A 17,666-nucleotide genomic window follows, 5' to 3' on the forward strand; every position below is an offset into this window, starting at 1 on the left:
TCCTGTTGGGTTTTGCTGGATTCCTTATTTTTTTAGGTTAAAAAATAGTATTAAGATCTGTTATTGATCTTCCGTCGAAGGAAAATTCGACAAAACCCTGTTTCTTTGTATCAGATCTTTGTTTTTGGGTCCCAGAGTGTGCATCCTGCAATAATAAAGGTTTCAAAAAAAAAAAAAAACTCCTATTTAAACAAATAATTGCAATAATAAAGGGTCTGAAAATCTGGGGAGCTACATTCTGTTCGATAGTCAGGGAGATCTTGCTGGTTTGATATAATCTTATTTGCTTAGATCCGGTACTTTGAGTACCTTGAAAAGCTACTCAACTGAGCAATGTCATCAAAATCGGTATCAGGGCTGAATCAATTTTCAAAACAATTCTGAGAATCAGCCGATTCTGATTCTAAACCGAATCAAGCTGAATCGACCAATTTTTTTTAACCAGCAGAACGACATTGTGTCAATAAAATATTACAAAATATTAAAAAATTTAATTTGAACTCCTTTTAAATTTTTTTAAATATTAAAGAAGGCTATCATTTCTAAATCGATTTTTGGCTGATACGATACGAAATGGCTGATTCACGCCTATTCGCGCAATGATACTGACAACAATGCAACTCAGTGTATGGATGACAAGCATCCTTCCCCCACCCCACTGAAACTGCTAGTGTGCAAGACGGCTAGCACAGTGTACTGGGTTCTTAACACTTCCCATAAAAGAAATTGGCTGGTATGACATTATCCAGTATGTTAATATTCTCTGATATAGGAGAAAATTGGCAGGAAGGAGTCGCTATATTAGATAATTTGGTGCTTTAATTCAGTTTGATCTATTAAGAACTCTCTTTGATTACTGCTATATGAAGACATGTCTGGATTGAACTCGATGATTGGGCAACAGGCATCAGGCTGAGCAGTCTGTGTGCCGACTGCAACCCGACTTCATATACTAAAATCGGGCCTGAGTTTGGTATAAAATTTCACAAAGCATACCCGACTTCATATACTAATCGGATCCTTTGGGTTTGACTCGGTTTCTAATTAAACTTACTTTTTTTTTATCACCTAAACCCTGAGCGAGTCGATAGGGTTTGATATGGATCAGGCTCTAGTCAAACCCAACCCATTGACACCACTCATCCAATATAAACCCAAGAGACATTTTTGATAGGAAGTTCAGCAATGGTTTGAAATCATTGAACCCAGATTGGGAGGGCGTCTTTAAAATGCACTCCAAAAACCTGGTATTTATATCCCATCCGCCCACCTAAGATTTTCTTGCAAAAGATAACAGAAGCCATGAGTTAAAAAGCGGTCATATGCATGAGATATCTAGTGGGTACACCCTCAAATGGCGGCTTCACCTCTCTTCTCCTTCTCCCTCTGCTCCTCTAAACCAGAGGACTCTGTTCTGAGGGCTCGATTCGTTTCTGTAGGGCTTCAAGAGCAAAAGATGTTGGGTGCCAAGAAAATGGTTTTGAGTTGCTCTTCCCTCGGAAGTGACCCATGTTTCGACCCAAGTACGAGGTAGTTCTTCCAAATATCTGCACCCCCAACTCTAGTTTCCTCATTCTGTTTTTGCTTCCAAGCTCTTTGCTCATTTCTGGCTTCTTCATTGGTTTTACTCTTTCAAAATAATTGGTTTTAAGAGCCTTAGAGTTATTTCTTCTGTTTCAGTTGCAAATTCTCATTAGTTTGTTTGAGAATATGGTGTTGTTCATAGATGGGTACTTGGGTATGGATTATTTTTAGTGTTGCTGTAGTTTGCTGATGGAAGATGCTAAAACAAGGTTGTGGTTATTGTTGTTCTTAGTGTGAGAAGGATGAATTGTTTTTATATTTGGTCTGAGGTGGATTCTCAGAGGAGAATCTACTTAGTGGTTCTCTCGATTTCTACTTTGTTGGATAAGGCTTTTAGGGGGCGCGTAGAAGAGGAGACCTTTTCTGGAGCAGTTGTACCGTTTATGAGGATAGAGTTTGGTGGTTCTGCACGTTTTAGAGGCAGGGCCGGCTGGCCTCTTTGAGATTTGAGGCCACCGCCTAGGGCCTCCTATTTTGGAGGGGCCTCAAATCTTTTAATAGCATGCATTAATATCAGCTAAGAATATATCTCTGCCTTAGAGAAAGCAAATAACGGTTCTGACACTCCTGATGAACAGCATGCCCGCAGGAAGCAACATGAATGCCATCACAACCTAAATGACCAAATCCACCAAATTTTGATGTGGCATCTCCGTTTGCTGCATAACCATCAGCTTGATGGATATCAGAAATCCCTTGTGACACAGACTGCACATAATCTCTTACCAAAGCCAAATCTGCATCCCAGCCAACTGCAGTGCCTTCTTCAGAATGTGAAATAGAAAATTTTTGATCTCCCTCCCATAAATGTCTTGGCTCCATTGTATTGCCCCGAAATGGATTATGGTTAAGATCAACAAACACATCAATAGAAGACGTGTTGTCATCAGCATCATGATATGCCATACTTACGGGATCAGGAAAATGTTCAACTTCAGTTCGTCTTCCACCACGAATAACCACATTTACTGCATTCCGGATCAGCTTGACCAAGTGGATTGATGGATTCACATCCATGCTGTTGGAGCTAATATTTCCACCAGACGTGTCTACCATGTGATTAAAAACTGGTAAATTGTCCAAGTCCCTTTGACAAAGCTCATCCCATGAAGGTGGGGCTTTCTCAACAAAACTGGTCAAGCAGGATTTCTGTTTTCCATTAAGGTGATAGCAACATTATTTATGTATTTAATAGCTTGCATTAGTTCAAAGACGAAACAAAATCAAAACATTAAGACAAAAAGACTGCTTACCTGGAGATGTATCAGATATGATACAGGGCTTCTTGAATAATATTATGCAAGAAATGTACCAACGGGGGCTCAGCTTATCTGGCAGTAGCAGTTAGTGCACGTCACCTTGTGTTGGGACGTTGCAACTTGCAAGTTTGAACCCCAAATGGTATGGTTGTATAACTGGCAGGGGTCTGCCTAACCCCAGCTTTCTCTGTCGAAAAAAAAAATATTAAGCAAGAAATGTGGATTTTAGATAATATTTTTTAAAGTATTTTATGTTTTTTTTTGTGTAGTATGATATATATATATATATATGAACCCAATTAGTAAATATGGAGGATATTAAGAATTTAAGAAAAAAAAGGTGCAACCCCTTTAATAAATAATAGAATTTTTATGTACAATGAAAAAATATTTAGGTCCTCATTTGGAGGCTTCGGCTAGGGCCTCAACTTCTCTTGTGCCACCCCTGTTTAGAGACAATATTTAAAGGGTTCGTTTAGTGCATCTGATTTCTTTTGAAAATATGAACATGGTGGGTGATTAAGTCCAAGTTTATGGTGTTTTTTTTTGCAGTTCAATCTTCCTAAGTAACCTGGTGAAGTAATTTTTGGTAATTCTAGGCCAATAGCGTTCAAGTTTTGGTGCTAATTTTGCAGTACATTCTTCCTAATTAAGTCACTGAAGTGAACTTAGTATCTCTATGTTAATAGATGGATGGAGAACTTGAGACAGTGGCTGTGAGGTCAAGTTGTCCGAATGAGCAACAATAAATTGTTGTGTTTGGTGTTACTCTCTGTCGCCATGCTTGCATGTGTGTGTGCGTGTTGTGGATTTGATCTCTATGTAATGGTTTTATTGGTTATAGTTTTACATTGAGTGAGGGCTTAAATATGTCGGGAATTCAAGCTGTTTAAATTAAATCTTAAGACTTTGTTTTGAAGATTATGGCAATAATAACATCAAAGTGTGTACACAAGTTCATGCTGTCCTTGTTTGGTTGTTGAAGTGTTGAAACATAATTTTTTCCTTCCTTTTATTCTGGTTTAAGCTTTTGTTTACTACTTCTTTCTTCTTTTAATTAATTCTGCACGGTTGAATTCATATGTCAGATCACTTTGTTAGTGGCTTGTGCTTTCTCTAATCTAATGTTCCTGGCAATTCACCAGAACCCAAGCATCAATGGCAGCCTTCAATTTAACAAAGGATGAGGTCATCATGCCCAAGCGATCTTTTAAATGGCAGAGGGTGTTGCTTAAAGTCAGCGGCGAAGCACTTGCTGGTGACCATTCACAAAATATTGACCCAGAGGTAGGAGATATAAGAAAAGATAGCTCTCTGAATTTGATAAATTTAGTTGCTCCATTGATTGATTACTAGGTATGCTACCTGGTTGCTACATGACAATGTTGATTTCCTATTTTCTTCATTTTGTGATTTGATCAAAAAGATCAACCCCATGCAGAGCCGTACCTGTGTTTTATGGGGCCTGAGGCGGAGGGGAAAAAAGGGCCCCTTATTAATAGTAGGAGTTCGGGGGCAGCACCTCAGAATTTTTTTTTAAAGAATCAAAATAACAATAAAATTTGATATAATATTCCAAATATTTATATTATATTAAATAAAAATAAAGGAGCTCGGGCCTTAAAAATGGGCCCCTAAAATTTTTTGGGGCCCAGGGCATTGGCCTCTTTACAGGTCCGGCTCTGACCCCATGGAACACAGTTCTGTCTCCATGTGGGCATGCATACCAACCCTTTATGCTACAGTACTTTGCAGATCTACGTTCTTTTTTATTGGTGACAAATATTTAAATTTGACCATACTTTTCCAAAATAAAACAATCATAGGGTTTATCTTGTGGTATCATTGCTGTAAGCAATTCCTGCTAACAGATTGGTGTCTGCTGTAGTGAGTCACCTGACACATTTTTTCTTGTAATCTGATGTTCTAGATAACAATGTCAATTGCAAGAGAAGTTGCTTCGGTTACTCGGCTTGGTATTGAGGTACTTCTGCCATTCTAGTTTGATAATCTCATGACACAACACCTTTCTATTGATTGACTTTTAGGATGAACCTTTTGAGAACTATGCAGGTTGCTGTAGTGGTTGGTGGGGGAAATTTCTTCCGTGGATCTTCTTGGGCAGGGTGTAGTGGGTTGGAGCGTTCATCTGCTGATTACATTGGGTATGATGAATTTGGTATTTTAGCACCTGCATTTGATGTGGCTCATATAGAACCATTTTTCTGTAGCAGATTATTACTTTTGATGGATGATGGTACAGTAAATGCACATTAGTTTTATAAATCTTATTATTAGTTTTATAAATCTTATTCTAAGTTATTTAGAATTTTGAAACCATATCGTCCTTCATTAAATCCATTTGAATAATTATTGTATGTAATGTAACTTATTCCTATTCAGGGATTTTATGGCTTTTGCCTATTTCTTCAATAGATTTTTGAATGCGGCCTTCACTAATAACTGCTAGTTAGTAATTTTTTATCTTATTAATGCTCCTAATGCTATTTAATTTTGTTCGCTTTTCATATTCGATCCTGTCAATCATCCATATTTTATTTTTGAATGATGTAAATATCAAATTTTGTTTGCTTTGCTTTGCTTTATCCAGACATGCATGGCCAGGCTATATCTACCTTTCTAAAATTGGCTTTCTAGTAATTGGAGTATGGTAATTGCTTGCATACTTCTAGGTTTAGAACAAGCAGAGCAGGATGTAGATATTTTTTTCAGCCAACACTAAGTAGTCTTAGGCAGATGGTTATGATATGTTTTATGTGTGTACAAAGAATGCTTTTAATGACTTGGAATCTTTGTCACACTTATGCCACAGTCCTTCATAATTGTCTTGAAATGACATGACCCTAACAGTGGCATTGGACATGATTAAACATGTATGTGACATGGTTAATATAATTGGCTTTCCTCACTTGTCCAATTATCTTGAGTCTTGACTTGATAAGTTATAACTTTGGGAATTATAAGTATATACACTCCTACATATTTTAATGCATATTACATTATATATAGTTCAACAATTTAAAAGCTTAATAAACATGCCTCACTGGTTACGTTTCAAGAAATTGCCTAGTTGTATTTGTATCTGTCTTATCCATCTTTGTATCTTGATCTGTGTGATGTAGTTTTGTACTTTGATGTGTCTAGGTCAAAGTTAGTATCTAGGATGAATGAAACAATGTCCAAATTATAATTGTTCCAAAAGATTGATGACATAAACTGCCATTAATCTCTCTCTCTCTCTCTCTCTCTCTCTCTATATATATATATATATATATATATATATATATATATATATATATATATAATAGTCACAAATATCGGCATCGGCTATATCTCGGCGAGGCTATTTCTCACGATATTGTAGGTTTGGTGATAAATTTCGGGGCTTAAAGAATATAAAAAATAACAAAAATAAGTAAGAAATATCATGTTTATACAAAAAATACATATATAATAAAAGAAATAAGTAAAAAATGTAAAAGAAAGAAGAAAAGCATATATAAGATTTAAAAAATAAATAAAAATAGTAAAAATAATTGATAATATCACAATATATTAAATTGGTTACAATATTTTACCTATATTATTGTTAGCTGTAATAGCACGATATTTTGAAAATATCGCCGATATATGTGACAATGATATATATATCTATCTATCTATATATATATATATATATGTGTGTGTGTGTGTGTGTGAGTCATCAAACAGTTAAGTCATTGATGCAAACCAGATGCTCTTTGCGCAGCGGTCTTGACCGCCGCTAAAAACCGTTTTTTTTTTTTATTTTTTTGATGTGCGGCAATCAGCCGTGCGTCCGAGCTCGTCCGACAGTACCTGTTTTTGATATATATATATATAAGCACGATAATGCCAACATTGTTGTATTCTTTTCAAGTGTTGGACAATTAAGAGGCAACATCAAGATGAAATATATGTAGTAGAGTTGTTCATGTTAAGATGGATTTGGGGTAGTTAAAAAAAAATATAAAACTAACAGAACATTTAAGAGTATCATTGTGAAAAAAAAAACTTAAGGTTCATCCTCTAGGATGGTTTGGGCATGCTGCATCAAATCGTGTAACACCACCAATGATAACAGTTAACAGGATGTGATTAAATAGGATTAGGAGAAAAGGAGACCAATGAAGGCTTCAGAGAAAACTGATGATAGATATGAAAGATTGCAAGATGACACAAGTTTTAGCTTTAGAGGAGATGGATTGGAGAAACAGGACTGTTGTAATCAACGTGGTGTAGTTGGGATAAGGCCTGATGATGATATATAAAAGAGACTTGTGTTAGAGACCAACCCAATCCAGTTTAAATCAATCTGGTTGAGAGACACTAAAGACCTGATCTGTTGGGGGCTGACCAATTAAAGAATCAATCTGATGTAGTTTGTATACCAGTCTTGGACTTGAATCTGATTCTTCAAGCATTGTGCTTGGACCTATATTTATGCCTGATTTACAATCTAATCTGACATAACATGACCCGAATATGACCTGAAGTAATACCTTTCTCAGAGTAAGTCAGGTTTTAACAAATCCAGATCTGAACCCATTCCTAGTCAAGCTACTTTCATTCCTAAATGTGTGTGTCTGTAATGATGATGCATCTAAGTGTTAGTTCTGACAACTGCTGATGCTCTGTTACATGCTTAATGATGCAGATAGTGTTGCTACAATTGCTTTGTCTTAACATGCAATGCTCAGTGATATAGTGGTTATTGCACTTCACATAAAACTGGGTGCAGCAGCCTGTCACTATTACATCCTGAGGGCTAGGTATATAGGTTAATAGTGTTGCTAATGCTCCATTTCTGCAATTTGTCATGCATGTGTCATTTCCAAAATGTTTACACACATCTTTACAGCAGTATGCATGAGATTATTGTTGGCAACAGCATATGACAGTGCCTACATCATGTATCACCCACAACAAAGCACAAGATGCCAAGGAAATTGACATTAATGAATGCTGAAAGAGATCCCAATGGGTCCTCATGGTTAACGTATCCTATGGATAGCTAGATAAGTGATGAAAAAACTGCAGAAAACCGTCAGGGAGGCAGTCAGCCTCCTATGTTTGAAGCAACAAGAAGGTCAGGCCTATGACTCGGGGAATAAATGCTTTTGATCCAAGCATGGGATGTTCACATTGTTCTTGTACAACATATTAATTGTGACTATCGAACAGTACAAAAATGGTGGTATTTTTCAAAAATATTGCTGCAAAATTATATGGCATAGATCTCATGGATATCTTTGAAATTTCTAGCCTTGCTTTCATAATGTGAACACTTTGTTTTACATTATTCATTGTTTATTATATTTTTAGTCAGTTGTTCCATTTAAAATTTGATGTAGTTAGATGCCAAACGGGGATATATGGAGGAGGCATGGATGGACCAATTGCTGCCTACTGGGTTAAGCTTTATAATTGATTTAGTGGCATCCAAACATGCTTTAATGGCTTGACTTGACTACTGTAGGATCAAATTCTAGAAGTAGGCTCTGGTATAATAACTAGATTGCTTTCCCATCTCAATGCATGTGTATATGGAACCATATTGATTATTTAAGAAATAATACTAGATCTCTTTATGCTGGTGAGGTGGAGTTCAATTATGGTTGTTTCATGTGCTATCAAAACATTTGTGGCTGCCAATGAGTAAAATGGTGGTGGAAGATTTTTAAATTGCATGAGCGTTTGTGCATCTGTTTGCCATGACATTGGGGAGAAGCCGCATTATGGAACAAAGAGTTGGATCTTTGAGAGGGTGAGTTGAATATTTGAGTAGCTCTTGGAAGACATTTGCTTGTGCCGTTAGACAGAGAGCTGAGCATTTTAATTCAAGCTTTGAAGAGCACATTTTTTCGTTTCTTTTTATCCTGTGCAAGGTCTGTTGTTTTCTTATTGGAATGGTACTTGGAGAGTATTGGATGTGATCATGTACTAAGCTGGTGGACAATTTGATGTTTCAATTAGTAAACAAACAGTATCTGCCAGATTAGAGTCCAATAGCATGAAGTATCCGTGCTATATGTCCAATTTGAGTTAGCGGCACAGGAAAATATTGTTCTCTTGCCAATATTGGTACTTCACTGTGACACTGCTAGCTTGATAAGTTGGTCGGCTCAAATTCTGTAAGGGAGTACATGATTTTCTGTTTTCTATTTGCATCTTCACTAGGTCTTTCTATGATACCTGATGCTGAGATTGTATATGCCTGGGTTACCTTTTTCCATTCTTTTTCCAGTTGCTTATGATATTGGACTTTTGATGTGGCTTGAAATTTTTTATATTGGATTTCTGCCATTTTGTTTTGCTAGAATCATATGTTAATTAAGTCGGTTTATCTTAGCATGTTGGCAACTGTTATGAATGCGATATTCTTGCAAGCAACAATGGAAAGCATTGGTATACCAACACGAGTCCAGACTGCATTTCGCATGTCAGAAGTGGCAGAGCCATATATAAGAAGAAGAGCCATCAGACATTTAGAAAAGGGACGAGTTGTAATCTTTGCTGCTGGGACTGGCAACCCATTTTTTACAACAGATACAGCAGCTGCCCTCCGCTGTGCTGAAAGTAAGTCATTGGTCTCTCTCTCTCCTCCCCCTCTCCGCACACACTCACGCACTCACCAACCCACACATGCATGTACACTTGCACCCGCCCATGTTGGACATTTGAGTTTGGGTCCAACCCATAGTGTGACCCGGTTTGACAATAATGAGTGGGTTAGTGGGGCTGTTAGTGGGGACTTAATGGGTGTTAGTGAGGTGGAAGTTACGTGAATGTGAAGAGTTCACATTCTGTAACCGCCCCCTATCTTTCATTCTAAATAGAGGGCTTGACTGTATGATGAGAATATCCATAAACTATAGCCTCTAGCCTATTGCCCGTAATTGTCATTGGGTTCAGGGTCCTGCTCACCATTGACTTCAAGGCTTGGGCTCATCGTGGGCGTCGACAGGCTGAGGAGAACGCCGAGCACCCGCATGTTGCATCGACAATGGCGTCTACCAATGCGTGTTTATTTTGTATTCCGGTTTCAATTTATGCGAATACGCCAACAATGGGTTATGGGCCCACGATCCGGGCATTTCGGTCGGTTGCCGATGCCGGAAACCTCAGGTCGACCAGGGGGCCAGTCGGCTTCCACTGTACACGGGTTCCACTGTAGCAATGTACAGTGGAACTCGACCCAACAGTGGTCGGGCAGGTGGTGGAGCCCTTCTCTATGCCGGTGCCGATGGAGGCTCCACCAAGGCCGGTGGCGATGGATGCGTTCCCGATCGACAATGTTCTCCCTCCCCCCCCCCCCTCATTTTTATTTCCCCCCATGTTGGGTAGTTTCCTCGGGGGCATCGCCAAACAGGAGATACGATCACCGTCGCCGGTGAGGCAGGGATCGGATCCCCATCGCCGGCGGCCTTGTTGATTGGTCGCTGGTGGCAATAGCCAGCCCTAGCGGCCTTGTCGGTTGGTCACCGGTGGCAATAGCCAGCCCCAGCGGTAGGTGTTGCTAGCGGCAACATATCTGAATAAAAAAAAGGATCGTTACCTTTGCCTTTTTTAGGCTTTCGTCGGGGAGGTAAAAGGGCCACCCTGGATAGCCGACGGCCTTGCCGATGCCGCTGGCAGCATAAGATGGTCGTCGGAGTATGTTTTCGCCGTTTCGTCGCCGGATTGAGGGGTCACTGATGGAACCCCTTTGTTGGAAGGGGGTTTTCGTCAGGGTCGTCGCCGGATGGTGGTGACTGTCGTCGGGGTTGTCGCCTCATTGGCAGCCTTGCCGACGATGTCCCCTGTCACCCAGATGCTGAAGGGGCATTTACCCTCTTCGGTGATGATCAATTTCTGAGAAATGGATATTTCAGTTTCTCAGAAACCGAAACTGCTTTTTGGTTTTCTTTTGGGTGATCTGGGTCGAACTGGGTATTCCGACTCGGTGGCGGGCCCGATCCAGACCCATTTTGGGTGGATTGGGTCTGCCCGAATATCGGGTCAGTCCTGACCTAGGCTCGAACTCGAACCCATTTGGGTTCTGGGTCTGATTTGGAGAACTTGGATTTGCATCGGGACCCGATTCATCAGACAGACCAGATCCATTGTGAGGGTTCGAACCAGACTCGGACCCATTCTGGTTCAAGGTCTGGGTCTGATATGACATCGGGTCGGTGATCGGATCCGACCCGATTGGATCGAGACCGAATCCATTTGGGTTTCGGGTCTGGTTCGATCTAGATGAACCGGGTCGTGATCCGGTACCAACCGGATCGGGTAAGGTTGGAGTCTCAATCCGGATTCAACCCGATCCAGGTATGGATCAGATCAGTTCTGATCCGATTAGAACGAGTCTAGATCCAGACCCAACCGGATTTGGGCCTGGGCTGGGTGCGGTTTCTGGACCCAACTCGGGTCCAGTTTCAGATCGGATCGAGTTTTGGATCATTGGATCCAATTCAGGATCTGATCTTTATGGGTCTGGATTCAGATTGGATCTGGACTAGAGGTATCCAACCCAGGATCTGTTCTAATTGGATCTGGATCCGAATTGGAACAAATCAGATTCACAACAGGGTCTAGGTACTATTTACACCTCAACCGGTTCTGTGATTGATATGGCATATTCTGGGACTGGTTTAGAGCTATTTTTGATCCATTCCTATCGGTTTTCACCGGTTTCGAGATGAAGGGACTCTGTTTTCATGAATCCATGAAAGTACATGGATTTTCTCATTCGGTTAGAGGGCTTTGTGAGATTTTGTTCATGTTTTATATCGGTTCATTAGGTCCAAAACTGGTTCAGACCCTTAGATGACCGGTTCGGGGTCGCTTCAGACCGATTCAAGGTGTTTTTAGACCGGTTCCAGCTTGAGGACCCTGGGTTTTACCCATATGAGTATGTTTTTGTCATTTTTTCATGCTTTATAAGTGTTTATAGTTAAGGAAGCATGACTTATGCTTGTTTAATATATGTATTTTATATTATTTAAGTTATGCATAATGTTTTTAAGCATAATTATGACCAAATTCATGACATTTTTTAATGTGTTATCATAAAAAATTAGTTTATGCATATGTTAAAGTATGAACTTGTATTTTGATGATATAATGCATATTTTGTCATGAATATATATGCATTAATATGTGTGCATGAGCATGCTCCATAATACGAATATGATTTCGATTAAAGATCTTGATTGACTGACTCGTGCAATCACGAAAGTGATTTGAGTTGCGTTAATTAAGGATTCTTTAGACCATATTAAGGTTTGATATTATGATTGTGTGTGACTTTATGAAACAACTTATCTATCCGAAGGTAGGTCGTGTTCCAATTCACACAAGGTGTAATAGTAGATATGTATTCTAGCCCATGAAGCATGTTCGTGTAAGGAAATAGGCGAAAGTGTAACCCAAGAATGCACAAGCATTCATAAAGTACTACGACAATCAAACAAGAAGTTCACAAAAGGACAATATAAAAGCCTAAAAAGGCTACATAAGCATAAAAATATAATGAAATATTTATTGAAATGAGCCTTAAAAAGGCTTAGAAATACAAGGGGGATAACCCCATATTTATACAAAAAAGAGAGTGCTCACATAAAGAGTCGTTGGACTTTAGTTCAACGGCTCTTATTATAGCTGTTCGACTAGAGTCCAACCACTATTCCTTAGTCAAGTTCCAACTAGGAACTTGACTATATTATAAATTTAGTTTAAACCGAACTAGATATAAAAAAGGAAATAAAGAAAAATCGAAAAATAATAAAAGGAAAATTTATATATAATAATAATAATATAATATTATTATTATATATATGTTACAATTTATATTTTAACATGCCCCCTCAAACTTTACGGGGAGAGGACGGAAAGTTTGGAAAAACGAAGGGAAGGACTCCAAGTCTTCAAGATTCTTTAATGGAAATCGTCATCTTTACCGCATATCAGAAAATTTTGCAAATGTAAGTTTTCCAATGCCTTCATTAGTGATCATCCCCCAAGCAAGCTTTATTGGCTATCTGCATGATGTAACGAAGGTATCACATCCTTAAGAACCTGTAGAGAAAGAACAAACCAAAAGAAGACTCCAAGTACACAAGAAAAATATGTTAGCCCAAGAGTTGCAAAATTTTAACAACGAGATATTTTAAAGCAAGAATAAAGTGATTTAAACAAAATAGTAATAAAATTTTGAATCATTAGATATTAAGAAAGACAGGAGGAGTATCACTCATAGATGAAATTACAAACATCTCTGATTCAACAATAATAAGGCCAAGAAGATTGATGCATCATATAAAAGTCTACGATGGATAATACAAATGCCATAAGAAGCAATAAATACTCACAGAAATCATTTTCCAAATCGGTGAGTTCATAAAAGGAATCGATATGAAAAGATAATTTTAAATCGAAAAAACCAATAATGGTAGATGACCATTCTTAAAAAAAGTACAATCATATCATAACAATATGTTTCATGACAACCTTTTGAATAAACAAGAATCATGCTTAACATAATCAATCCTTAAAGATGAAGTCATAAATTCATCGATCAAGGAATAGATGCACTAGGGCACGTTAAATGCAAAAGATCTAATAATTTTTAAAGAGAAGACATGAACATATTGTATTAAAAAGAAGTCTTTTAAAACAAAAGTCTACTATGAGACAAACAAAACATGTAATATTAAGGAAATAATACATATAAAGTTTTTAGAACTTTTCACAATCCCAAAAGTAAGTATAATTACTACCACTCATGAAAATAATCTAATAACTCATAGTTATATAGAATCTGTGAGATTATACCAAACATTATTCATAATGCAATCTATTTTTTGTGACTGACACATTTTTAGAGAAAAATGAGTCACCATTATAAAATGTATTCAAAGCATCCAATGCAAGATTTATTTTCCATATAAAAGTCAAATCGAGATGAACACAAATATCTAAGATCATTCTCAAGCATAATCAATCGAGAATGTTTTTCAAGGAATTAGTTTTGCATAATGAGGAAAAACATCTTAAAATTAACCATTCTACCATGTAATGAGATATGCGGAAATACAAATTACAAATGATAACACAAGAGGGTTCAACAAAGAACCAAATATCACAAGCACACAAAGTGCAAAATGCAAAAACCCACTAAGGGAAAATGCCTAAAACCAAAAAATGAATCAATATTATTAAGAAGAGGTGAGAGATCAACTTGAAATCACATAAAATATGAATATGTCAATATGCAAAAATATCCATGATATTACCAAAGAGTTAAGGAAAACATGATGACATAAGGTGTACATCAGACAAGTTTCTAATTTTTTTATAAAAATCATATAATATACCTAAAAATCATATTTTAACATATGCCTGGAACTATCCATTTCGATAAAAAATCAAATGCATACAACAAAGGAATTAGCCATATGAAAAGCACAATATTTAAGATTTTTAAAGGAAACTCCTCTATTCTTATAAAATATAATTTTTACGATGGTATGCATAATTAAAACAAATATTTTATAAAAATATGCTTACGCACGAGATTTAATAATTACCTTAAAAAACCTATTCATTTTTAACATATTTAACAAGAGGCTACTATTTAAAATAGAGATACACATACGTAAATGAGATAAATAAAGACACAATACATGAGATATAAATAGAGATACATAAATGAGATAAATAATATAAAAGACACTTTAAAAAATATGAGATACAAAACGGGTAAGAACTTTTTTTGAATCCAAGTCATACAACTTTGAGTGGCATATTTTTTGAGACGACTATCGTGATGACGCAACACACGATCTATTCTCCTAGAGACCTAGCTCTGATACCATGTAAGGAAATAGGCGGAAGTGTAACCCAAGAATGCGCAAGCATTCACAAAGCACTACGACAATCAAACAAGAAGTTCACAAAGGGACGATATAAAAGCCTAAAAAGGCTACACAAGCATAAAAATATAATGGAATATTTATTGAAATGAACCTTAAAAAGGCTTAAAAATACAAGGGGGATAACCCCATATTTATACAAAAAAGAGAGAGTGCTCACATAAAGACTCTAGTTCAACGACTCTTATTATAGCCGTTGGACTAGAGTCCAACAACTATTCCTTAGTCAAGTTCCAACTAAGAACTTGACTATATTATAAATTTAGTTCAAACCGAACTAGATATAAAAAAGGAAATAAAGAAAAATTGAAAAATAATAAAAAGAAAATGTATATATAATAATAATATAATATTATTATATATATGTTACAATTTATATTTTAACAGTTCGTACCCAAAGGTACAATGCTGAATTGCCTCTGGTTACATGATCTGTTAGTTTTACCAACTGAAGTCAATTCCTTGTGAATTTAGGATATATAGCAACTATGAGTATTGTTGTTTCCACTAAAGTGGAACGATAATGGCTTATTTATGCTTGTCTTAGAAGAGGTGAATAATAAATCGTCTTACATTTACTTTTTCAATATAAATCTCGTATAGAGCGATTAATCTCCCACTCATACGGAGAATATAATAGCCTCTTTGAATGCTGTCTATGAAAAGTGAGAGCGCTTAAAAGGATGTCTATGACAAGTGGGAGTGTTCGAATATTCTTAGCCTGTTGCTTTTTCAATTGTGAGTGACTCAGAATATTTTAGTTGTTATCTCTCACTGCAGGACAGTAAAAGAATTTTTGAAATCCATTAGAACAAAAATGATTGATTTATATGAGATTTTATCTCAGGCCATGTGGATTAGAAGCTTTGTTATGGATCTTGGGATTGCGGATTCTATTGAGAGACCACTAAAAATCTTTTATGATAATGAAGCAATCGTGTCCTTTTCAAATAACGGCAAGAGCTCAACCTCGTGTCGACACATAGAGTTAAAGTACTTTGTTGTTAAAAAAAGGACTGAGAATCATGTATTGATATAATTTGTACGAAGAAAATGACTGCCGATCCCTTTACTAAAGGGTTAGCACCGGGATTGTATTTTCATTATGTAAAGGGGATGGGTCTTTTTTATTTCTTCTGATGTATGACAATTCATTATATATTCACATTTGTGAAAATGAATTGATTTTCTATGACTTTGTGTATTGTTGATTTTGCATAAAGGATTTCTCATTTGGTTAGATAGAATAATAGAATAACAATATTAAAGGACCAATAAAATATGTTAGAGACCAACCTATTCATAAAGGTAATCTTAACATGTTAAAGCACTGAAAATGAATTGTATTGTAGTACATAGAAATATGATATTTCATAAAAAGATGATCATCTTCGTGACTCATATGATTCATTCTTGTGATACAGGATAGCATGTGAACCTACATAAAGAATTAAGTCGAAATAACGGTATAAACCTTGATTTAGTACATTTTTAGTGTCAATGGGTCAAGTGGGAGAATATTGGATATTTGAGTTTGGGTCCAACCCATACTGTGACCCGGTTTGACACTAATGAGTGGGTTAGTGAAGCCGTTAGTCGGCACTTAATGGGTGTTAGTGGGGTGGAGGTTATGTGAATGTTAAGAGTTCACATTCTGTAACCACCCTCTCTATCTTCCATTATAAATAGAGAGCTTGACTGTATGATGAGAACAACTATAAACGATAGCCTCTAGCCTATTGCCGGTAATTGTCATGGGGTTCAGGGTCCTGCTCACCATGGACTTCAAGGCTTGGGATCATCGTTGGCATCGATAGGCTGAGAACACCGAGCACCCGGATGTCGCATTGACCATGGCGTCTACCGGTACGTGCTTATTTTGTATTCCGGTTTAATTTATGCTAATACGCCAACAGCCCATACTCCCACACAACAAGCAACTGTTTTTATACTTGCTATTAAAATCATGTGGACTTTATACAGTTAATGCTGAGGTTGTGTTGAAAGCAACAAATGTTGATGGGGTCTATGATGATGATCCTAGAACAAACCCAAATGCACGGCTTCATGAGACTCTTAACTACCAGGATGTCACTTCAAATGATCTTTCTGTTATGGATTTAACTGCTATCACCCTGTGTCAAGAAAACAACATCCCAGGTATTCACGTTAGACCATTTATTTTCTTTGTAAGTCTGGCTATTTTTTCACACAGTTTTTGTTGATCCTCATGGTTGCAGTTGTTGTATTCAACTTAACAAAGCCTGGTAACATCTCAAAAGCAATAATGGGCGAGAAAGTTGGCACCATGATTGGTGGGACATGGGACTCTGTCACAGTAACATCAAGTTTATGAATGATATATAGTGTACAGACTTGACTAACAATTGGAAGTGTCGTTGGAGCCTCGATCGTATAAAGCAGAAAAACTGCCAAACCGTATACAAACCAAAGGTTGGAGATTTCAGTACAAGAGAAGGTTTTGGAAGACTAGTGTTTTTCGGATGGTAGTCCATTTTTCACTCTCCATTTACAGGTTTTGTTCACAAATATATGAATGCTCAAAATCAGTGAGGTGAAATCTTACATTTGCTTGTATATGTTAAATACTGAATTTTGGCCCCCATTTTATATATATGATCCGTTTTTTAGACCCCATTTTATAAAATAAAAAATGAATCTTTGTCGTTTTTTTGCAACTTTTTTTTTATGCCTTTTTTTCAGCCGTATTTTTTAATGTAAAACCTTTTCAACCTTTTAACTGTTTTTTCTGCAAAAGTATTGAGTTGAAGACCCGGGATCAAACCCCGCTGGCACACAGGTGTGTCTGTAGCTTTCAGAGGTGGGCCATGCAAGGCAGGGT

The 17,666-nt window shown here is 37.1% G+C and overlaps 1 protein-coding gene across 2 annotated transcripts; it reads left to right on the top strand.

Annotated features, from left to right (window-relative positions):
• The first annotated feature begins 1,289 nt into the window (after positions 1-1,289).
• Positions 1,290-17,389, top strand: LOC149848637 (uridylate kinase PUMPKIN, chloroplastic-like). Of its 2 annotated transcripts, XM_090012007.1 has the most exons (7): positions 1,290-1,530; positions 3,989-4,130; positions 4,774-4,827; positions 4,917-5,008; positions 9,235-9,461; positions 16,787-16,963; positions 17,044-17,389. In XM_090012007.1, exons 1-7 carry the CDS (start codon positions 1,355-1,357, stop codon positions 17,157-17,159), a joined length of 984 nt encoding a protein of 327 aa, XP_089868133.1. In that variant the 5' UTR covers positions 1,290-1,354; the 3' UTR covers positions 17,160-17,389. The 2 variants fall into 2 exon arrangements, with proteins under 2 accessions (XP_089868133.1, XP_089868140.1); XM_090012014.1 differs by lacking the exon at positions 16,787-16,963.
• The last annotated feature ends 277 nt before the right edge of the window (positions 17,390-17,666 follow it).

Source organism: Nuphar pumila, chromosome 1, assembly GCF_984573655.1.
Source record: "Nuphar pumila chromosome 1, dmNupPumi1.hap1.1, whole genome shotgun sequence".
In the NCBI taxonomy this organism is placed as follows: Eukaryota; Viridiplantae; Streptophyta; class Magnoliopsida; order Nymphaeales; family Nymphaeaceae; genus Nuphar; species Nuphar pumila.

Excerpts from the sequence above, each read along its gene's own strand:
- LOC149848637 (XM_090012007.1), top strand. The coding sequence starts at position 1,355 with ATGGCGGCTTCACCTCTCTTCTCCTTCTCCCTCTGCTCCTCTAAACCA. Across the intron at positions 1,531-3,988 it reads TGTTTCGACCCAAGTACGAG|AACCCAAGCATCAATGGCAG; the intron begins GTAGTTCTTCCA and ends GCAATTCACCAG. Across the intron at positions 4,828-4,916 it reads TTACTCGGCTTGGTATTGAG|GTTGCTGTAGTGGTTGGTGG; the intron begins GTACTTCTGCCA and ends AGAACTATGCAG.